This window comes from Drosophila innubila, assembly GCF_004354385.1.
Source record: "Drosophila innubila isolate TH190305 chromosome 2L unlocalized genomic scaffold, UK_Dinn_1.0 4_B_2L, whole genome shotgun sequence".
Classification (NCBI taxonomy): Eukaryota; Metazoa; Arthropoda; class Insecta; order Diptera; family Drosophilidae; genus Drosophila; species Drosophila innubila.
In genome coordinates, this window is record NW_022995372.1 from 22,193,621 (window position 1) to 22,217,188 (window position 23,568).

Below are 23,568 nucleotides of genomic sequence, written 5' to 3' on the forward strand. Positions count from 1 at the left end.
TTCTATAGATATTATAGATTCTATTGATACTAAAAATTTTACAGGCCTTTCATGGTCTATACATTCTTCCGATACTTTAGTTAGATTTCACCATATTGTAGATTATACCGATGTTATGGATTCCTTAATGTTTAAATTTTACCATTAACTTTTTTCCTTTAGAAATAGCTTAAAGAACAGTCATATTTTTGGTATTAACTTTAACTCTAAGCTGAAAGCCGAAGAAAATGCTGAAATCTTTACCAGAAATTCAATTGCAGAGAAAGCAAAGTTTTCATAGAGTACAATGCAAGATATTGCTTGCAGCAAACTAATCCCTAAAGTGTTGATTAGTATTAATGATCGTGATTAATGACACTTTGTTAAGATTTGTCATAACTGTGGAATTTTGCAACCAACAACAATCAAGTCATTGGCATGAAGACAGACATGTTTGGTTAACTGGTTTGTACATAAGGTTAAGGTCAATTATTTAGTTATGAACGAACGGTTCATAATATGATGATGGTTAATGGTCTTTGGGTTGATATTGAATTGTGCAATCTTTGGGCTGATGCAATTCATAAGAGATATACAGAGAACAGATAAAGGAGACAACTGCAATCGTTTTGACATGCATCTAATTGTTTGATGCCTTTTACTGCTAACTGATTCAGTGACCACGTAAATGGTCTGAACAAGTTTTTTGCTCTTCAGGTGGATCTCCTTAGCGGGTCGATCGATGATGCACGTGTAGGCATTCAACTGGTTACTGGTCCATCATCATCACAGCATCACATCACATCACATCACATCCCATTCCATTCCATTCGATACCATACCATCTCATCTCATCATATTGCATAACCCACACGCGACAAGAAATTTAAGGCAGGCATGGATCGACTTGGTATGGATCGGATCGAATTGGATCTTAAGTGCATCTCAGCTGTCGGCCTTCTTCGGCTAATGCAATTAAAGTCCCATTAAAAGTTTTCACACACCTTCTTCCGTCTTGGGGAAAAGACTCCCACATAAATTAGCACTCCTTCTTTTGATCTCGATCTCAATCTTGGTTGATTGATAACGCTTCTGTTTCTGTTTTTGTTTTTGTTTCCGTTTCCTCTCTCCCAATGCATTGTTACTTTCCATTTTAATGCGAAATTAATGCAATCGCATCCAATCTTCCACTTGACAGCATTCGTGTGCATTTTCAGCTGCGATTCTTGAAATGTCTGCTTTATATTTCGGCTTCTTCTCTCTTTTTGGAAATTTTCGACGTTGACTTGGGCACATGTAATTATCCTTAAAACCAGAAACGTGACGATATTTACAATTTGGTGGCCATTGAGCTCCGTTGCAATGTTCGACAGGAATGCGAATATAAATAATGGTTAAGGCAATGTCGCAAACCCCAAATACAGTTTTTCACTAAAATTCTCAATTGTTGCAGCTGCACTTCTCACATTAGATAAAAACGACTAAAACTTCAAGTGAACTCAAAACTACTTATTAAGATAGGTATTATCAAAACTGAATGAGTTCCTGCTTGATACTTTTTAAACGTTTTGGTTATTTAAATGTAAGTTACTGAAAATGCTAGTTAAACTTTAAATAACCATAACTGTTTAAAAACTGAATATGCAAAATATATTTTTAAAAGGTATACTTTTTAGATAAATGGTTTTAAAAATTTGTATTTAAATTATATAACATTTATTTATTGTTGATCGACAACATTAGCTTAATACAGCAAAGCTGGATACACCAAGGTCTGTGTGTATAATGCTGTTTGAACAACACAGGTGAGGGTTGTTTTAAATTTAGCATATTTCTCCGCACTTCACTACAAATTAAAAAAAATTAAAGTTAATTTTTCAAGATATACAGCTGAACTTTGAAAAGCTAATGAATTTATGGAACCTGTAAGCTTCGTTACAAAAGTCTGAAAATATTTAATTTGTTTGCAATAATTGTTTATTGAAATTTAAAAGCTTTAGCCCCAATTTGTAACCTATTATTAATATACTCCAACTAAACATGTTCAACGTCTTAGACACTAGTATTATCGAAAACTTTTTCTTAACTTTTGAATGCACCTATTTTAATCACATTACATTCTCGATATTCATAGGGAATAAGAACATTTGACTAAACTTATTGGGTTTTTGAATAACAATTAATAGGCTCACATTGAATAATTTATCAGTCATACAGGAAGGCATTTTACGAACACCCTGAATAATAATAATAACAACAACACGTATAGCAAATCAACAAGAAACATCAATAAAAAATGAAGAGGAGTAAAAATAACAACAACAACGATAACAATAACAACAACAAGGTTGAGAGGTAACAGAATTTCATTGAGTTTCGACTGCGTCTTCGTCTGTTGACTCGATTCGCAAAAATATTTCTCAATGTCTATCCAGAGCCTGAGGCCATATCAAGTTGAAGGAGTGAAGGGAGTGAAAGGAAGGAGTGTAGAAGGGGCAAGGAAATAGCTCGAGCTCAGGCGAAACAACTACCTATTAATCAAAATCTCTTGATCTGGGCAAATGTCTACACTGAAAGAAACTGCAGCGATCCAAGAGAAACACATGGCGAACTCCCTCTAATTGGGTCAGGGAAAATTTTGACAAGTGTGGCGTTGGCGGCAACCCACCACGTTGATGGACGACGCCAGGCAATGCTATCGATGGCACAACCCAATGTCCAGAATTCAGAATCCACAATCCAGAGTTTAGAACTGAGAATTCAGTGTGTTAGGCATGTGTGTGTCTGGTTTGCCCTCTGCTGTGGTTAGTTGTATTAACTATGAGGACTACGGGCAAATCGCGGTAAATCACAAAAGCCAGACACGAACTGGCTACAAACAAAACAGCAACAACAACAATAACAACTCCATAGAGATGCCAGTGCGATGCCAAGGAGAAGTCCAGGAGAATTGCTGCACCCTTCGGCTCTTTATTAAATTAAGTTAAATCGTGTAATTTCCATGTAGCAAGTCAAAAGTGCAATGAATCGCCATCGCCATCGCCCAAGACCCAAGGTCTGATGATAATGATGCTTAGCCATAGACGTTCAAGGAAGCGGGAGGGTAGGGAGTGTAGAGTAGGGCAGGGTAGGGAACTCTTTCGTACCCTATGATCAGTGGTTTTCCTTCTGGGAAACTTTTCGTTTGCCCTCAAAGTGATTGCAAATGTTTACCCAGTCGCACACTAAATACGCGTACTTAAGTGGTTCCAGCTTGCAGCATTGCTGCTTTCTTTCTCTTCCAAATCTCTCAACTCCGACTGCTAATTAATTCATATGTACGGGTACAATCTAAGACGCTGCGCTGATTTGTTGTTGTTGTTGTTACTGCTGTTATTCTTGTTATTGTTGTTGCCGGTCAGCGTTAGCACAAAATGCAAAAATGCAAATTAGTTGGCAGCCATCGACACAGGGCCACGGCCAGGGCCAATGCACAGTGTGGCAAACTAGTCCAACAGCTGTGTATCATTTAGCACACGCTTTCATATTGGATTTCTTATGCTTTCTAGGTATTCAAAATTATTTCTCTCTGAATTTTTATAAAAGCTTTACTTTTTAGAAACATTTCTAAAATGTTTTACACATTTATGTCTTTAACAATCTTGACAATTTAAATTTAAGAAATTTAAATCAATTTTTTTTCAACGCTGTCCATTTTTCAAACATTTCCTTTGAACCATTTTAAAAATTTCAAACTGTCATTACTTTGTCAAAACTTAACCGACTTTCCAGAGAAATGTCAATTTTATCACTGTTTGATCTCTTTTTTGATTCCACATCAAAATTGGAAAATCAAAATTCCATTTCCATTACTGTCCATTATATCAAACTGTCATAACTTTGTCAAATCTTAACCTTACATTATAATTTTATCATTGCTTTGCATCTAATTTGATTCTGCATCAAAACAAATAAAAAATTATCTCCATCACTGTCCTCTTTTTTTCTGTACTCGATATTTGATCGACATTTTGGTTCTTTTTTTTTTCGATTTTTATACCCTGAGCCCATTGAAAATGGGCAAAAAAGGGTATATTCTGTTTGGCAGAATGTATGTAACAGGCAGATCAAGTTTGTTTTTATTTTTGGATCGAACCTCTATATGAAGTTTAAGTATGATAAGCTTCTTGGTTTTTTGAGATATCTCAACCAATCCGACACAGTAAATATTTGGGCTGGTATTATACATCCTGAACAAATTTGGTTATAATCGGCATACTATATCATATAGCTACCATAGAGACACTCAGTCGAAAATCAAGTTTTAGTATGAAAAAGTTTTTTGTTTTTTGAGATATCTTAACCGAGCTGATGGAACATGAATTTAAGGTGGTGCTATACATTTGGTTCAAATCGGACATAATATATTATATAGCTGCCATAGAGAAGCTCAGTCGAAAATCAACTTTTAATACAGAGTACATGGGCACAGGGTATCCTACTGTCGAGCGTGCTCGACTGTAGCCGAACACTTGTTACATTTCTATTTTAAGCTCTACTCACAGCTTGGATTTACATCGATATTTTTTTGTCATTTCGACTCTAAATATTTTTAAAATAATTATCAAACTGATTAACTAGACAATACAAAAATGGGTCTTAATAATTAACAACTATTGGAATTCAAAAATTGCATACTAAATAATCACACAATTTTTGTGGTATATTAGCCCACTGTGCGCCTGGGCACCACATTGTCTCAGTGTGGTTCAACTTTAACTTGAGCTTCAGTTGAACGGGGACCAAGACGACCCACAACAGCGTTTGCGTTTTAGGTCCGACTGTTGAGTGGAAACTGTATATCGTATCTCGTAGTTAGAATAAATAACTTACCTTTAGTCAAACTGCAATGGCATTTGCTAGTTGCAAAGTTGCACAGTTGCACAGCTCGTGCCCCAATGGCTGCATGCCACGAAACTATCTGACGGACATATTGAGATACATTTCCTCAGGTAGCCATGTGACAAGGGGGAAAGGAGAATTGACTCAGCAAGTCTGCATATTTATGAGATTTATTTTAATAGTACATTATGCGATGTCGCTACCTGATTCTTACAGATTCTCTCAGCATTTATTAGACGACCTGCAAATATTTTATTCCCTCTAAACTGATTGCCAATGCTCAGATAGTCAAATTGTATAACTGTCTCGCTGAATGGCCAAAAGCATGCTCGCATTGGCTAAGCCGATTTATGGCTTATACATAACATCCTCGTAAGTCCGCAATAGTTGTCAGTGCCGAGGAAAAGTTGATTATATCGGATTTAAATGAGATTACCTGCATGTTCTTAAAGATCGTCGATAACTTTAAGCACAGCTTAAGAGGTAATTGACATAAGGAAACAGAGAGTCATTCTTAAATTTATTTTTTATTTACTAAAACTTCCAAAATCCAAAGAATTTTAACTTTGTAATAAGTTAATAGACTTTTATGCGGAGTTTCATTTTAATTATAAGTAAGCTAACTAAATATTGCAAAATATTTCAATGCACTTATTCAATTTTTTATTAAAATTAAGATTATTTATTTTTTATTAGCTTCTGATTGAAAAATAAGTATAAGTATTAAATAAATTTGATAATATATAATAGCTTTTCCGATTTCTTTGTAGTTTGATATACAAAGCTCAAAAATAAAAGTATTTGATTAATAATGAAACTAAATTCAATTGATCTACTCGTATTACGTAGGTACCGGGGGCTACCAGTTTTAACATATTAAGTTCAAGCCAGATGTAGAGCCATAATATAAATGAGAAATACGATATTCGTGTAAGATATATATCGTAAAATATGATTTGATAGCCTGTCTAAAATCTTTCCATTACGACAATTTATAAATATTATTTACAGCTTGAGCAAAGACTGGGGGAGAGTGGGAGAAGTTAGTGCTCATTGGCCATGTTAGGTAATCGCCATAATAAACCAAGAAGTATGTGGAAGTTGACTCAGATATCATTGGGCTGAGGCATTCTGCGAGTACTCAAAGATGTTGCCGCCCGCTGTGTTGACACTGAAAAATGCCTATGTCGGCGGCGACTTGAGGTGGCCAAGAGGCATCTTGGAGTTCCCATCTCCCATCTAACAACTGCCCATCCCATCCAACTGCCTTCCACACTTGCAACATTTTATGACAATCATTTGAGTTAATTGCGAACAGCAAATGTCCTCTGGTTGGTGGCATGAGCTTTAAAGGCCCAAAGACCACACCGCATGGCATTGGCAAAGTGTGGCATAAATATTGTGTCTCATTTCGATTGGCAACTCATCTATCTGCTACGCTGTGGCAAGTCGGGAAGAAGGAACAGCTGTGCTTCAGATCAGACGTCAGTTCAGTTTTCAGTAAAAGGCATTAGCGTCCGTGTCTGTCACCTTCGTCATGGTCACGCTAATCGTGGTAATCGCCTGCGCCAATAAACTGACAGGTTTATAGGCGTGCAGACGCAGACAGAGACAGAGACAGGGAAGAAGCGAAGGAGATGAGGAGATGAGGAGAGTGGAGACTGAAGACTCCGATGCGGAAGCCACCAGCAAGTTGAGCACTTGATTTAAAAGCAATTAAAATGCGAATTGATGTCGCACGATTGATTTCGCATCAGACATTTTCAACATTTTCAACATTTGCAACATTTGTTGCAGATATCTTCGGTTAATGGGTCACGCAAGATGTTGATGCTATGTTGCTGCCGGATCAGACATACGCTGACTACGTGGCCCGACATCTAAACAAGCCGCGTTCCAAGAGCTCCAGCGACCACCACAGCACCACCAATAGCTACGATCGCACCGCCGACTTTTTTGAAAACATTCCCGACTTTGTGGGCGCCTCCCTGCCGACCTTTCTCTACAGTCCCCAGACTGACCCGCCACCCGATGCGCCGGAATCGCCACCATCGTCATCCGATCCCAGTGGACATGCTGTCGAGAGGCAACACGAACTTTCTAGTGAGAGCGAGAACTGTGACGATGTGCTGCGTCTGTGCGAGGACTTTCTCTGCCGGCATCGCATGCGTCCGGACTTCTTCTGTCAATACCACAAGGCAGTCAGGTTAGTAGGTGCTCTTCATCACGGAGTGTAATCATTATATAAAAATTGGAATATAATGTTTATTTTATGGATTTAATTACAATATAATTATTAATTTTGAGTAGCAATTTACAACTAGAAATATAATTATTATTATTTGAGCGAAAAAATAATACTCCTAAATATTGATAATTCCTTTAGTGCCAAAAATTTATTTTAATAAAATTATTTTTAATTCTAACGCTACAAGTACATAATGATGATTCCTTGAGCTTAAGTTTGTCTGCAAAAATTAAAACCAAGTTCTAATATCAACTTTCCCATCAATTTTATTAAGTAAGAATAGTAAGAGTACTCATAAAGTTTGCTCGTGAAAAGGAAAAATTATATTTAGATTTTTATTTCTGGGCAATAACAAACATTATTTTTGAATAAAAAAACTCAAGCAATAATTACTATTTTTATGAGTTTTACTTTTGTTTGTTAAAATATAATGATTATTGTTTAACTTTTGAAGTTTACCTTAAAATAATTATTTTTTGAAAATCTTAATTTTGTATATCGTTGTGAAAATGTATAGTTTAACCTTAAAGAAGAATATTGGAATATTTTACATTCTCTTTAAGTTACTCTAAGTGAATGATTTTTTCTATAAAGAACCAAACAATCATTATACAGTCTTGCATGTAATCCCAATTATTTTTCTAACCCCCCCTCTCCCTCTCTGTTTCTCTCTTAGCTCAACTACGCCATCGCCGAAGCAAAGCAAAGCCTCACCGATTGTGGACATTGGCACCTCCGCTTCGGTTGAGCTCAAGTCTTCCAAGGATCAGGATTCCTCCTTGCAATCTGGCAGCAAAGTTAACGCTGTCGTTGAGCGCTTCACAAAGTTCTCGGCTATTTATACGCTGCCAGTGGCAAAGCGTAAGAAAAAATGCAATAAAACAACTGGAAATATAACAGGTAAGCGCTTTACAAGAGGTTTTTATAGGTTCAAAAACATCAATATTTACTAAATATTATATACTCGTAGACAAATAAATTAATAATGAATATATTTAAGTACATGTGTAAAAAATAAAAGGTGAGTTTTGAGCGTGATTTTATAGATAAGGTCCATTTAAATTTGGGTCACGTACCTCTAAATGTATCCAAATAATAATAAACTAAAGCCATATATTTAATAAAGTATATCTGAAAATATACCCGGTGAGTTGTAAATGAGTTATTATTTATATAAAATAAATTCAACTTGCTTAATAAAATGTGTTAAATCTACTAAATTTAGTATTATATTATACTTTTATTATTGCAAAAACAGCTAATATTTAGATCAATAGATTATTACACATATTTACATTAAGAAAATAAGAAAATAAATCAATCTATAAATAAAATAGTTTCAAATCTGTTTAACGCATAACTCAGCTGAGGTTGCGGTGCGGCGAAATGATGTTGAGTGTAAGGCGAATTTTGCAGTGTCAGGGTGACCATACACGGTTAAAGCTGCACCTGGTTGTTGTCTTTGTTGCAGTGTTGGTTTAAGTCCCAGATCGACAGCTGTGGAAATAAAATTTAATTTAAATATATTATTTGTTTAACGTATATAAATTAGATAAGTTAAACAGCACGCTTAATTATGCTTTGTGAACAGTTGGAAAATCATGTTGAGCTGCAAGAATAGAATATTAAAAAGAATTAACATGTGAGTTGCAAAATGCAATGGAAATGCTGTGGGAATTGTAAAATGCAGCATAAACAATAAACAATCAACACTAATTAACACGCGACCAGCAAACGAGACACAGCTGAGACAAGAAGAGCAGAGGAGAGGAGAGAAGAGACGCATAGTTCAAACACTTGACCTCATATTTGAGCAACTGCATGGAGACAGATAGAGAGAGCAGGCCTTTTACCTGTTGTACACAAAATAAAAGACAGCAAAAGACAGAGAGAGAGAGAGAGCTAAAGAGAGAGGTGTACTTATTAGAGAGACAGCAAAACGATCGTTTGTACCTCGGCGTCTGGAGCGACAAAATTGCCAGCGATCAGTCTGCGGCTTGGCTTGGCAGCGTGCAAGTGTTAAAGTCCACAACGCGGCTGATCGTCTACCTGAATTAAAGGTGCACTTTAACAAATTCAAATCGAGTCACACAATTTGGAATATACTCGAGTTGTGTTTAAATCATAACGGAAAAGTCGCCAAAAAAAAACGGCAATAAAATAATACTTGTTTGCTTATAGATACACATACGAGTACAGCATATGTGTGTGTGCGCGAGTGTAACATAGTTTACCTGTATATACCTGTGTGTGTGTGTGTGAGTGTGTACCTTGAAGGTATCTAAGCATCCACTCCGACTCCAACTCTGACTGCGGCTACATTTTCAACTTCGCGTGTCTGCGACTTGGAGTTGGTAACTCGTTTTTCAAAAAAAGAAAAAAATAATAAAAAAAGAAAAACAGTAAGCGACGAAAAAAAGTCTGCACACAACAAGAAAACAAGCGCGCGCGTCAAGAGGGCTACAAAAATAATAATAAAAAATATAATACGAAAAAAAAGAGAAGAAGATATAATAATAATAAGAAGAGGAGACAAGGCAAAAGCAAAAGAACCATATAACTCTCTGGCAAAGAAGTATCTGGCAGATTGAGACAGGGGCTGCCAGTGATTTGGCTGCTGCCCTTCAGCATTCTTTTCGCTTGTTTATTTATTTTGTTCTCTTTGCTGTTGTTGTTGTTGCTTCACTTGTTGCGCTGCCCAAAAATTATAAAAAAAAAGGAAAAAGAACGAAGCAACCGCAGCTGCAGATAGACAGTCATTCGGTATCGGTATCGGTCCCAGTTCCAGGCTCACTTTGTCAGCCATAGAGACACAGATACAGATACAAAAGCAGCGACAGATACAGATACAAGTTGGCCTGGTCAGTCCGAGTCCCCGGCATGCGCCTGTGCGGAAAACCTGTTCGATCGGGCGTGTTTTGAGTACTTTTTGTATCTCCCTCTCTCAGTATACGAAATTATTCAAATAAGAAAATCGTCGCCTCCTCATCCTCTCGTCCTTATACGTCAAAAGCGAGAAAAAAGCAAAAACAACATAAAAGAAAAGGAACTCACATTTGAAATCCAAACTTGTTTTTTTGGGTGACTGCAGTTGGAATTAGCTGGTTTTTTTGGTGCTTTCGTTCCTTGTTATTGGCCACACAAATGTACATCAACGATGGCCACATTGGGCCTGTCAAAAGTTTTCATACTGGATAAATATTTTACGGAATTGCAAAAATTTTGGGAGACCGAGAAGAAGCTGCAGGGTAAGTGTCAGTCTAAGAGATTGTAATATAATTTCCCCTATTTAACGAAACAAATATCACAGCAAGTTTGTTTCCTAAGTCTTTTGTTTTGCAGCTGGCGTGATACAAAATTATGCGACCCCATTGTTAGCAAAGTTAACAAAGCTTTTTGTTTGCTTGTATAGAAACTATGTTTTCTTCTTTAATATTATAAAAGAGCTATGAACTCTTTTGAAATGCAGAACATTTATTCTTTTTTCTGATATACAATACTTAGTTTAAGTAGATTGTTGTTTGATTTGCTAAAAAAATTTATGAAAACCAAATATGTAAATAGTTTAAATATTCATATAGTATTATAATGAAGCCTTTTAATATTTTAAACAAAATTATAAGTTTTTGTTATCTTTGTGTCAACAATAGTTAAACAAAAATTAAGTTTGTCTTAAAATTTTAAATAGTCTTCCAAAAAATTGTATTTCACTTGTAATAATAAGTATTTTAACGATTACTATGCTACTTTTATATAAATTTTGGGCTTATAGATTTTAATAGATATATTTAATAGATAATTATGGTCAATGTGTTGCATAATATCGCTTATAATATTTTTTGGATAATAATTCACAGATAACAGAAGCTTTAAAAATTTTGGTTGGTCATAATAAAATTATCATAAATTCTTATTATAATTTACCCTTCAGTATTTTAGGTGCTGTTTACGTATTAAATCTTACAATTGAAATTAATTGGATTTTTACTAGGACATTATTTAATTCTCAATCAAAATATTAAAAGAGAATTTTTGAATCAAAATTATTTTATTATTTATTATGATTAATAAATATGATATATTATAAGGATTACCTAAATATAAGTATTCGTACTTCTTCAGTTTATTATTTGAATGGAAAATGTATATAGATTCAGTTATTCATATCTAACTATGATATATATAAATAGTTAAGATATATCTTTCTATCAAGTCATTATTATATGGTTCTTGAACAATACCAACAGCAATAACTCAGTGTACCTACCTATATGTACTTATATGGAACCCTTGTGTAGCTAGCTTGTCTGCTGCTTTGGCTTGCAGCATTTGCCCACCGTCAGCCTCCCCCTCCGCTATCTCCTCCAGCCTATTGGTGACCAGTTTTGGTTCCAGGCAACGCCGCCAACACAGCCGTTGAGATCTTTAAATGTGCCCGTCGTCATCGTTGTTGTTGATGTTGTTGTTGCCTGCTCTTTAGTGGTAAAGCTGCACGCTGATTTCAGCTTCCAAGAAATTTTCTTGCCTGTGCTGCTAATTCGGACTTCAACTTTTTCTACATGCAAAAATAAGAAACAGAAAAAAATGAAATACCAAAACAACAACAAGGCGAAAAGAAAGCTTTAAATCTCTAAAGAGTCGAGAAATTTATACTCTAATAAATGAAGTTTTATTACAATTCATGACTTGCAATTGTTAAATTAATCGATGTATTTATGTAACAAAAAAAGAAAGAAAGAAGGAAAAGAAATGAAAGAAACGATGATATTATCTTTATGTTTTGATTAGAAACTTTAAAAGAATTAAAGAAATTGTCGAGAATTTATAGAATTTATAGATTAGCTATTAAACTATAATAATTATTTATACATTTGATATGAATCAAAGAAAATCCGTTGCAGATAAGTCAAACTTCTTTTAATCAAAGCCAGTACTTTTATCATTTTAAAAGTTAGGGTATTATAATCAAAACAAATTGTTTGATGTTTTTCGAACTTTAGTGTTGTTGCTGTTGTAGTTTTACCTTTACATTTCTTGTGTGCAGCTTAAAAACAAAACTGGTTTTCCGCCATCAATGATATCGGTTTTTTGGTTGAATGTTTGCCTCGTCGACTCTGAAACTGTTCGCGTCGTTTGCCTCTATTTCGATTCAAAATAAAAATTTCGAACACCTTTTTTTTGTGGCAAGTATTAAAACGCGTAATTAGCTTAGTACTTTTACTAATTTTAATTTCTCTTTTATGCAGCTAATTAAGTAAATGCAGTGTAATGGTTTATTGGTAATCACTTCCAGATTTAATTTTACCTAATATCGATAGATTACTCGATTGTAGATTTAGTGAAAGTATAGTACTAAAGTATTAATTAGTACTTGCAGATACCTTCTACTAATTCTAAAGTCAGAGGTTGTTGTCATCATTTTCGAAAGTTTTCGTGTCTTTAATCGATTGGCAATCATTATTTATTGCGAGTATCATCCCCAATTCATTGATGTTTTTTTGACTTCCCCTTTGACATTGTTTTGTTGTTGGTTTTTTTTATATATATATTTTTGGCACCTGCCGCCAGCTTTTTTGTTTCATCTTAGCGCGTTCTGCGTTCTGTTATTCGATTTGGCTTGCAAAATTAGTTCATTAAAATTTTATGTAAATTTTGGTATGTTGAAGTTGTTGCTTTTTATTTTCTTTGTAAATTGGCGTCGCAAGCCAACCAACTTAATTTAAGTCAGGCCTGACTAAACTAATGGATATAGATGTTAATTATAATTAAGCAAATTGTGCGTGCTCCCTTCTGAAATTAAGAAATTTTTAAAGCTTCGTGTATTTTTACGGTTTAGTTATTAGCGAAATATATTTTAGTGTGTTAATAATGTTTACAAAATTTTCTGCTGAATATTTGTAAGTTTATTCACATTGGTTCAAAAATTATTTAAAGCCTAATAATATTTTATCACATGTGTTGTTGATTGAGCTCAAATCTCAACGAAAGAATACCCTGATATCAGATGTTTGCAGAAATATATAATTTTAAGAGGAATATCTATTAATTTTTTCATTCAACATATACAGGTAAGCCGACAGAAGTATTTTAAACTCAAGAGTGCTAAAGGATTTAAAATAAAAAAGTGAAAGAGATGCCTAAATACTCTTATGTTTTTCATTTTCTGATACATTAAATTTTCTCCAAGCGTTATTTAAGCTGTAATTTAAAATAAGTTTAGATTATGCGAAAAGTTTTATATACATATATCTTTATGTCTCAGACAGTTTAATAAAACTTGAGTGTACATTTTTCTACCAGCTCATGTCAAGTATATAAATTACAGGGTGTAATGAACAAAAAAAAAACAGATTCAGACTTAACAATAAATATGTTAATCTATTATTGTTTTAATTCTAAATATCTAAGAAAATATGTTACTTATCATGTTTTATATTTATCAATTTTGGAATTATTAAAAAGATATACTTTTGAAAAATATATGTAATATATTCATATTTATAACGTATTTTTTAAGAGTTTTCAACTATTTTTCAAAATAATTTAAGTATAGAATAAAATAGAATAGAATAATTGAATGCATAATTTTTTTGTTTTTTTCAGATGCTTCATCATCCAATGAGGCAGTGCATCTGCAGCAGCGGCTGAAGAGTCTGAGCACCGAGCTGCTGGTCATGCGCAATCGGTTGCATGTGGAGGGTCAGGTTCAGGGTCGGGGCAGCGATGCACAGCATCACAGCATTGGCGTTGGCGTCGGCGTCGCCGTTGGCATTGCCAATAATGGAGGTGCGAAGGCGGCTAACTTTGATTTGAATGCATCCAGTCCGAATCTAAATCTGGGCACTGCCGGTCTATCAACAAATGCATTGCAGCAGCATGTGAACGGAGGTGGACAACATACGCTGCCCAAGGTGAGTGTAGCTCGCAGAGATCTCTGCAAAATTTAGAGTAATAGCAACTGCCACTTGCCACTTGCCACTTGCCACTTTTAGCAGCACACTTACAACTTCAGCCAGACGTTGCCAAGTAATTCGGGCTCTGGTGCTGTCATCTCGGCACGCAACACATCGATTCCACATCCATTGCCACATCAGCTGGGCGATAAATCCGCATTGTCGCATCACAAGAGCAACAATGGAAGTCTGGGTGCTTTGGCAACATTGCCACATGGCGGCAATTCCAATTGCAACACGCTGCCGATGCGCTCATCGACGGCAACTGCGCTTGCGGCATCGGTGGCAGCATCGCAGCAGCAGCAACAACAACAACAACATCATCAAAGCCAGCAATTTCCCTCGACCAAACATGTGAATCCTTGCCAGAGTGTGAAGACGTTGCCATTTGGATTCGGATTTGCCGCCGGCGGCATTAAGCTGCATTCAACTGGAAGGCCCCCTAAGGATATGCAGGATCTAATCCATCTGGCGGGTCCTCTTAACGAGCATGCCGTTATGCATACGCTACAGGCACGCTTCAACGAGCAGCGATATTTCGTAAGTGTCGTAATTCTATCGATCCCGGTAATATCAGTCATTATTTTTGTTCAGCATTTAGCATAACCAGTTCACAGTTAGACTCACTTTTATCCCCACTCCAATTACAAAAGAGTCTCCGTCTCCATCTCCGTCTCCATATCTATCTCCGTCTCCATATCTATCTCCATTCAAGTCTCCTGCAATTACTATAATAGTTTGTCATTAAATTAAATTTCCGCTTGCACTCGCCTCAGATTAACTGTTAATTTCGACAATTATATACCGTCTGTCTAACTATCCATGGTTACTAACTGAAGGCCGAGTCTTTCTACTTTAGACTATTCACTGATTCTTTGAGATGAATAACAAGCTGTGATTTACTTTTATCAATGAAATTTCTTTTCTAAGTATCAAAAATACCAATGTTTACAGAATTATTTACTGAGCTATCCTACATTTAGAATATTACAATAGTATTATTTCTTAGCCTGCATTCTTCTTGTTAATCCACACTTCATCCTCCTTTAATGATAAATAAAACGATCTATCTCTTTTTTCCAACTAATTCCCTCTCATCAAATTTTTTTTCCGATTTTATCTTTATTTTTAATCTGACTTTCTTTTTTTCTTTTTTTCATTGAGAAATATATTTTTATGACCTTCTTTTCTTCTTTTTTTCATTGAGAAATATATTTTTATGTAAGATGCTTGTCTTGGGCCTTAAATTCTAAGCTTAGCTTCACTTCTAAGTATTCTAATTAACAAGACAAACAGTTTTTAGAATTATTCACTTATGTACAATTAATATAGTGTTATGGTAGAGTAAAATACTCATACTTCTTTAACTATCCTTTCTTGTTGGTAATCCTCCTCTTTATCCTTCATTGCGTTTAACAAGGAATATAACGATCTGTAATTTCCGTTTTCTGCAGAACTCAAAAAAGAGATTTATTTGCTTAAGGAGGATTATTTGTTCCCTGATTTAATAAGTTCCTGGTTCTACCCTTAATTTGAAGTTCACCTTATTACTTTCCCATTGTATAGAGGGTAATGTTAAAGAGAAGCACTTGATTCTCTTTAATCTGCAATAATATTCGCTTGATATAATATTAAATATAATACAAAAATATTTCCAATTCTTTGCTACACATAACTATCCCAAACACAGTGTTTTAGTGGCTGTTAATTCCTCTGCTTCCTTAAGATGTTTTCCTGTTTAATAATCCGCCTTTCTTCTCCACCGTTAAGTTTAACGACTTTAAGTTTTCGAGTGCATGATTCATTGAACTGTAACCCACTTGAGAAATACATAGATTAATAATATCCATGTGTCATCTTCTTTGTTTTCAATTGGCAGACAAATGTGGGACCCATTCTGCTGTCGATTAATCCCTATCTGGATGTGGGCAATCCGCTGACATTAACATCGACGCGTGACTTGCCGCTGGCACCGCAGCTCCAGAAGATAGTGCAGGAGGCAGTGCGTCAGCAGAGTGAGACGGGTTATCCGCAGGCCATCATACTGTCGGGCACCAGCGGAGCAGGGAAGACAGCGAATGCCATGTTGATGTTGCGCCAACTTTTTGCCATTGCCGGTGGTGGCCCGGAAACGGATGCCTTTAAGCACTTGGCTGCCGCTTTTACGGTCTTACGTTCGCTTGGATCCGCCAAGACAACCACCAACTCGGAGTCCAGTCGCATTGGCCAATTCATTGAGGTACAAGTGACGGATGGTGCACTCTATCGCACCAAGATTCACTGCTATTTTCTGGATCAGACGCGCGTCATCCGTCCACTGCCCAAGGAGAAGAACTATCACATATTCTATCAACTTCTGGCCGGACTCAATAGGGAAGAACGTCAAAAGCTCCATTTGGAGGGATATTCACCGGCTAATCTGCGTTATCTGCGTGGTGATAGCTCCCAGAACGAACAGGAGGATGCTCAACGTTTCCAGTCGTGGAAAACTTGTCTGGGCATCTTGGGGATTCCCTTTTTGGATGTGGTGCGTGTGCTGGCTGCGGTTCTATTGCTTGGCAATGTTCAGTTTATCGATGGAGGGGTAAGTTTTTTATTTTATTTATCTAACAATACATTAATTACAAGCATTAGCAATTTTTTGTTATTTAAAATGTATAAATTAAATTTACACAAATTCTCTTAATATCGTTTATTTACCTAATACGATATTCACATGGCAAGTGCCGAGTGCAGCGCCATCTATGGCTCACTAGCAGTAACTAGCAGTTGGCTAAGTTGGCAATGGCGCCATCTGGCGAGCTGCGTCTGCTCTCCCGCACTTGTTTCGGTTTTAGTCGCCATTATGGTAATGCTGCGGTGGTGCTTTGGGTAGAGCGACGCTCTGTCAAGTCGAGGTACCTGGTTCGAGACTCGGCGAGTTTGTCATACAATTGCAACTTTTTAAATTTCTTGCGCTGATGTGATTATGGGTAATTTACGTCTGAAATTATGTCGTGTTCGAAATCTTATACATACTGAGCAAGAAATCCTTTTTATATTTTTGTTTATTTAAAAATATTCAAGCAATAAAAAGAAAATAAAATAACAATTTTGCTAGAATGGCAAATGAAATAAATCACTGAAACTGAGAATTATTATTCGTAAAATTTAAACTTACATTAAAAATTATTAATATACAAATTATTTGTTAATTTTACATTTATGTTTTAAAATTGTTTTTAAACTCGGATAAATAATTTTTTCTCTCTGTCGATTAAATAAATATATTAAATAAATATTATATATTAAATAAATAGTATTCTTTATTATCAAATTTCTTACAGTTAATAAATAAATTATTTTAAGTTAGTCTATTGATATAGATTGATGGATAGTAGTTATATATATTTAGAATTTATGAATTTATTCCAACACTTTGTTGTTCAGCAACACAATTTGTCAATATTGGTTTAAGTGTCATACGTTATTTGTTTTTAATCGTAGGTTAAATAAATAACCAAGGCAATCAAATTGGTGGAAAATTTACCAAATATTCTTCATTTATTTTATAATATTTATTCAAGAATTTAATTGTTTTGTTGTCATCAAGGAATAAGATTTGTGTTAAGCTATTATCTTAAGAACTGATTTGCATATTTATTAAATTATTTTCCTTCCACCCTCCTCTTTCTTCTCTCTCTCTCTCTCTCTGGCAGGGCCTCGAGGTGGATGTCAAAGGCGAAACGGAGCTTAATTCAGTGGCCAGTCTTTTGGGTGTGCCTCCGGCAGCACTGTTCCGGGGATTAACCACACGCACCCACAATGTGCGGGGCCAGCTGGTGAAATCGGTGTGCGGGGATGGAGATGCGAATATGACGCGGGATTGTCTGGCCAAGGCGTTGTACTGTCGCCTGGTGGCGACGATTGTCAGGCGAGCAAACAGCCTGAAGCGTTTGGGCTCGACGCTGGGCACGCTCAGCTCGGACTCGAATGAGTCGGTGCACAACCAGGCGGATGCAGCATCCCAGCATGCGTCGACTATTGGCGGTGGCAATGCGGGCTCCAAGTCGATGGCCGCACTGAATAACGCAGTGCGACATGCGACGGATGGATTCATTGGCATTCTTGACATGTTCGGCTTTGAGGAGCCATCGCCACATGCCCAGCTGGAGCATCTGTGCATCAATCTGTGTGCGGAGACAATGCAGCATTTCTACAACACGCACATCTTCAAATCCTCGGTGGAATCCTGTCGGGATGAGGGCATTGTATGCGACACGGAGGTCGACTATGTGGATAATGTGCCATGCATTGATTTGATATCCTCGCTGCGAACCGGTTTGCTCAGCCTCTTGGACATGGAGTGCTCGGTGCGAGGCACAGCCGAGAGTTATGTGACCAAGCTGAAGGTGCAACATCGCTGCTCCACGCGACTGGAGGCCCGCAATGCCTCCGAACCAGATGATCCACGTCTTTTTGCCATCAGACATTTTGCGGGTCGCGTTGAGTACGACACCACCGATTTTCTGGACACGAATAGGGATGTGGTGCCGGATGATCTGGTTGCTGTGTTTTACAAACACAGTTGCAACTTTGGCTTTGCCACACATCTCTTTGGCTCGGAGCTGAAGGCTCTGTATGCCCAGCAGCAGGCACCGCGTGGCCTCAGTTTCCGCATTTCACCCACCTCGCACTCGGACCTGCTCAATGGCGATGAGCCCGTTTCCACACTCACCCAGGACTTCCACACACGACTGGACAATCTGTTGCGCACTCTTGTCCATGCCAGACCGCATTTTGTGCGCTGCATTCGGAGCAATGCATCCGAGCAGGCGGGCAGATTCGAGCGGATGACGGTGGTGCGACAGATTCGTTCCTTGCAGGTTCTGGAGACGGTGAATTTGATGGCATCTGGATTTCCACATCGCATGCGCTTCAAGCAATTTAATGCCCGCTATCGCATGTTGGCTCCCTTCCGCCTGCTGCGACGCAGCGAGGACAAAGCTCTGGAGGATTGCCAGCTGATACTGCAGTATGCCATGGACATGGAGCAGCCACCTGTGCTAGATGGTTCCGTAACGCTGGCCTGGGCGCCGGGCAAGAGACATGTCTTCATTAGCGAAGGCATCCGACAGCATCTGGAGCACTTACGCACTGAGATTCGCCACAAGAGCGCCACCCGGATGCAGGCCACCTGGCGTGGCTGGTGCTGGCGCAAAAAGATGGGCAACAGCCTGAAGCGTCCCAGTGCCAACGATGCCGGACTCATGTCAGCATTGCCGGCCATTGCCAACTCCTGTGCCAAACTCGCCAGTGCCCACAATAATCCCAATGGCAAGGCAACTTCTGCTGCAATGGCTGCTCTCGCCGCCGTGGCTGCAGCTGCTCCCAATACAGGTGATTGTGGTCATAAAATATATTATATCCATAACAGGTGGGCGGTTACAGTCGAGCATGCTCGACAGTAGGATACCCTGTGCCCAGGTACTCTGTACTAAGGATTATTTTCGACCAATTGTTCCTATGGCGGCTGTATGATATATGGAACCGAATTAAATCAAATTTGGTCAGAATGTACAAAAGCAACTTAAATGCACATTCTAACAATTTGGTTAGGATATCTCAAAAACAAAAAACATTTTCCAAGTTAAAATGAAATCGACGCGTTCAAACAGACAGACGGACAGACAGACAGACAGACGGACATTGCTATATCGACTCGGCTATTGATGCTGATCAAGAATATATATACTTTGGGGAGTCTGCCACGCCCCCTTCTGCCGGTTACATACATCCTGCCAAACACAATATACCCTTTTTTGCCCAAAAAAAAAACAAGTTATCTTTCGCATCTTATCTTGATTCTCTTGCAAAGCATTGTTTGATGAGTTTGGTTCAAAAATCTCAATGAACAACCATGTTTTCCATTCTAAAGGTAATTTTCGACCGATTGTTACTATAGCAGCTATAATATATAGGCATCGGATTGTGCAGAAATTCAATCTATGAGTTTGGCTGAGATATTCTGAAGAACAACAAAGTTTTTCATACTAAAGGTTAATTTCGAATGGTATTTCCTATGGCGGCTATGAATGATATTGTCCGATTTTAGCCCAATTTGTATAAGCCTGTATAAGATTCAAAAGATTTTCATACTAAAGGTTGATTTTCCAAGATTTATATTACCCCCTGCAAGGATTTAAATATTTATTTATTTAATTATAAAATTATTATTTTCTCTGCAGTTCCACGCCTCTCTGCGAAATCCACAAATCCGAATCTCGGCATCGGTGGCACAGTGACCCGGCCGAGACCTCAGCCCATTGCCGGCACACCACCGCCGGATCCACACGAGAAATGCGACCAGAAGATTATACAACAAACATGTAGTCTTTTCGGATTAGATTTGGTAAGTGGCCGATTTTGTTATTGTCGCACAAGCGCTTTTTTCCTGCTTCCGTTCTGCTATAGAATGGTATAATTCGATAAATTTTTAAACTAACTTGTACAAGTTTTTTTTTATTCACATTTTAAATTTAGATTCAAGAACTAAAACAAAATATATACATATGAATACCAGTATTAAATATTTTTATTAGTATTCCCACTTTTCAAATATTTTAATGCTTTTATTAATTAGATAGTGAATAAAATTTTTATTTAGTTTTTAAGCAGATAAATAATATACGAAAATTATATATGTTACTTTATGAGTAGGAGGAAGTAACCTAAGAAAGCATTATAAATCCATTTAGGCGGCAATTTATCTAGAGCTCCTATTAAATATAATAATTATTTGTATTACTTAATTTTACACATTTCTGGTAAATGAGTGAGATATATTTGAATATATGAAGACACAATATTCTAAAATGTGTTTCAAATGAGCAAAGCTTATTAGAGGTTAACGTATAAACGTATCGAGGAGAAGGCTCGTCTATATGATAGATACATAGATGTATTACCAAAACCATATTACCATAGGACCGATGGGGCGAAAATCCAGATTTAGTATGAAAAACTTTTTTGTTCCTTGAGATATCTTAACCAAACTGATATAACATGCATTTAAGTTTGTCTTGACCAAATTTGTTTCACTAGAACGTTAGATCATCGGAGCCCCCTAGTTATTACTTCATTTTGCACATTTAGTGTGCCCATTGTGCAATGAGTTGCCTTAGTTGATTGTACTTTTATTTTTTCTTTTTTTTTCATATATACCATTCTACTTGGATTATAATTCTGTGGTTTCGGTTGCAGGAACGCCCACCGCCCGTGCCTCCATCGAGAGCGTACACCATCACGGCCAACTCGAAGAAGCTTGGCTATCCGCAAACTCGCATCATGAAAATGAATTTTCCAGAGGATGCTCTTGCTAATCCGGCAACAGCAATGCCACCTCCGGCCGCAGGGGAGCTGCAACAACAACAGCAACAACAGCAGCAACAACAACAGCAGCAACAACAGCAGCCGTTGAAAAAAGGCGAGACTGTGACTGTGGTGGGTGCCTCTAATGGTCGGGGTCACTTGATTGTCGAGCACAAAGGCCAAAGCTATCATGTACCCTTTCAGTACATGGAACTGAGCAGTCAAACAATTGGCTCTAGTGGCAATGCCAGCATCCCCAGTATTCCCAGCATCCCAACTATTCCCATCTCGACTGGACAATCTAATGGAGTCAAGATTTAAAGCCACACAAAATGAACTCAGGTGCACTTCCAAAAAAGTCACCTAACAGGTTCGAGGACTGTATATATTTCAACTAGTTCATAATATTTTTTTTGGATAGTTCCCATCTCCAAAAAATTTGAATTGTGCTTACCCTAAATATTGTTAAGATTATGGAATCTGCTTTAACATTCAGATTCTAAGCACATTGTAGTATTATTTTATGTTTACCACTGTACGGTAGGTTGTAGCTTCCAGTGCCAATCAAGTGAGTTCTTCCAATAAGAATAATCAATTATAAGTTCTTGTAATTAAAATTTATACACACACACATATGCATACAAGAGATTAGTTATTGCTCATTAAATACGTGTTCGATTATTCATTTACCGATCACTTTGCGGTTTTATTTCTTTCTTGTTACTCATATAGCCTGATATAAATATCCATAAATAAAATATAAGTAGTTTTACATATATAGCTTTAAGATATCGCATATTATTTACCGTTTATCATGTTAATGTTAAGTTTACTATTCTGACAATGTTGCCACTTGGTTATAAAAAGACTCACATTGCCAACTTATCATCTTATCTTATCCATGTCATGTGAAATTTAACTAAGTTACTTATGTATTCAGCCAATTTATGTGCTAGAAATACATAAAAATATATAGATATCTATGTACTAAAATTAAATCCATTCCTGCATTAAAGAAACACATAATTGAGAACATTAAATACTGTTTTTATTAATTGAGTGGATTAACAATAACTAGTTCTGATTACCATAGGGAAACCGATATTGTAGTTGGTAATTTTGACTCACAAATAGGACGACCTTTTTTCATGCACTTTTGTTGTCCCACTGTAAATTCTCGCGTGTTCTTTTCATATTTTAAAATGCCGCACATATCGAGTTCGTCATTCTCAACATTAAGAAAATTACTGTAACTCCCTGTTGTTAATGAATAGAACACTGTTTTTTTGGCAAGGTTATTCAGGTCGGTCCAGTATATAAACGAACTATTTAACTTCACTTTAATATTTTCCAATTCGAGTTTGTTTTGTAGATTGACAAGGTTTCCTCCAATCTGCCGACAGTTTTCTGCAGCTCCAAACCAATTTACGGTATTATTTTGATCGATGTTGTAATACTTTTCGCCAATTTTCTCAAACGGCTTTGGAATTTCCCCTTTAAACTCATCTTTTAAACCATGATAAATACTTATATGGGAATTTACACCTAGAAATTCATGTAAGTTAATTATATGATTAAATCTTCTCCTCTTTTATCTCACCTTCAGATATATCTTGTGATAGCGCAGTACATAATAAAATTACTATTAAAATGCAACAGCTTTTTACACCACCTCCAATTTTTTTATACATTTTATTAAGTGTAGTTCCCGCTGTTCAGAAACACAATGAATTTGAAAATGAATGTCATAAAGTATTTATACAATGACTGTAAATGTAAAGAGTATGAATATATACTGATACATAATTCTCATTAAAACGAGCACTCATAAAATTATTGTTCAAAAGCTTATATTGTTTTTTCAGGTATTTCAGTTAAACCCAGCGGATCCCAATTGCAGCACATAATTTCATCACCTGATAAAGTATCCTCAAAACGGAACAACTATATAATATAGTTGCCAAAATTTTCACCTAACTCAAGTCTCAGTTAAAAAAATAAATCAAAAATTTCAAATATAGAATAAATTTTAGAACAATATATTAAATAGACGCACATATACATTGAAGTTTATATCTAGTTATGTCCCTAATAACACGAACGACACTGGGTTATATTATTTCGTAGATTTATTGGTGTATTTATTTACTTTTACTT

At 36.6% G+C, this 23,568-nt stretch overlaps 2 protein-coding genes across 2 annotated transcripts; one reads left to right on the forward strand and one right to left on the reverse strand.

Moving 5' to 3' along the window:
* The first annotated feature begins 9,220 nt into the window (after positions 1 to 9,220).
* Positions 9,221 to 22,451, forward strand: LOC117781864 (unconventional myosin-Ia). Its single transcript, XM_034618742.1, has 8 exons — positions 9,221 to 9,458; positions 10,057 to 10,356; positions 13,712 to 14,019; positions 14,101 to 14,601; positions 15,941 to 16,645; positions 17,760 to 19,440; positions 20,289 to 20,452; positions 21,304 to 22,451. The coding sequence occupies exons 2-8, from the start codon at positions 10,266 to 10,268 to the stop codon at positions 21,730 to 21,732; spliced, it is 3,879 nt and encodes a 1,292-aa protein (XP_034474633.1). The 5' UTR covers positions 9,221 to 9,458; positions 10,057 to 10,265; the 3' UTR covers positions 21,733 to 22,451.
* Positions 22,438 to 23,104, reverse strand: LOC117781863 (accessory gland protein Acp29AB-like). The gene is made up of 2 exons (XM_034618741.1): positions 23,012 to 23,104; positions 22,438 to 22,956 (listed from the first exon to the last, which is right to left on the reverse strand). Exons 1-2 carry the CDS (start codon positions 23,100 to 23,102, stop codon positions 22,496 to 22,498), a joined length of 552 nt encoding a protein of 183 aa, XP_034474632.1. The 5' UTR covers positions 23,103 to 23,104; the 3' UTR covers positions 22,438 to 22,495.
* Positions 23,105 to 23,568: the final 464 nt, after the last annotated feature.

Bases quoted from the DNA above. Each gene is read 5' to 3' on its own strand.
- LOC117781863 (XM_034618741.1), bottom strand. From the start codon at position 23,102: ATGTATAAAAAAATTGGAGGTGGTGTAAAAAGCTGTTGCATTTTAATA. The intron at 22,957-23,011 runs GTGAGATAAAAG...ATGAATTTCTAG, and splicing joins ATCACAAGATATATCTGAAG to GTGTAAATTCCCATATAAGT.
- LOC117781864 (XM_034618742.1), top strand. From the start codon at position 10,266: ATGGCCACATTGGGCCTGTCAAAAGTTTTCATACTGGATAAATATTTT. The intron at 14,602-15,940 runs GTAAGTGTCGTA...TTCAATTGGCAG, and splicing joins TCAACGAGCAGCGATATTTC to ACAAATGTGGGACCCATTCT. The intron at 20,453-21,303 runs GTAAGTGGCCGA...TTTCGGTTGCAG, and splicing joins GTCTTTTCGGATTAGATTTG to GAACGCCCACCGCCCGTGCC.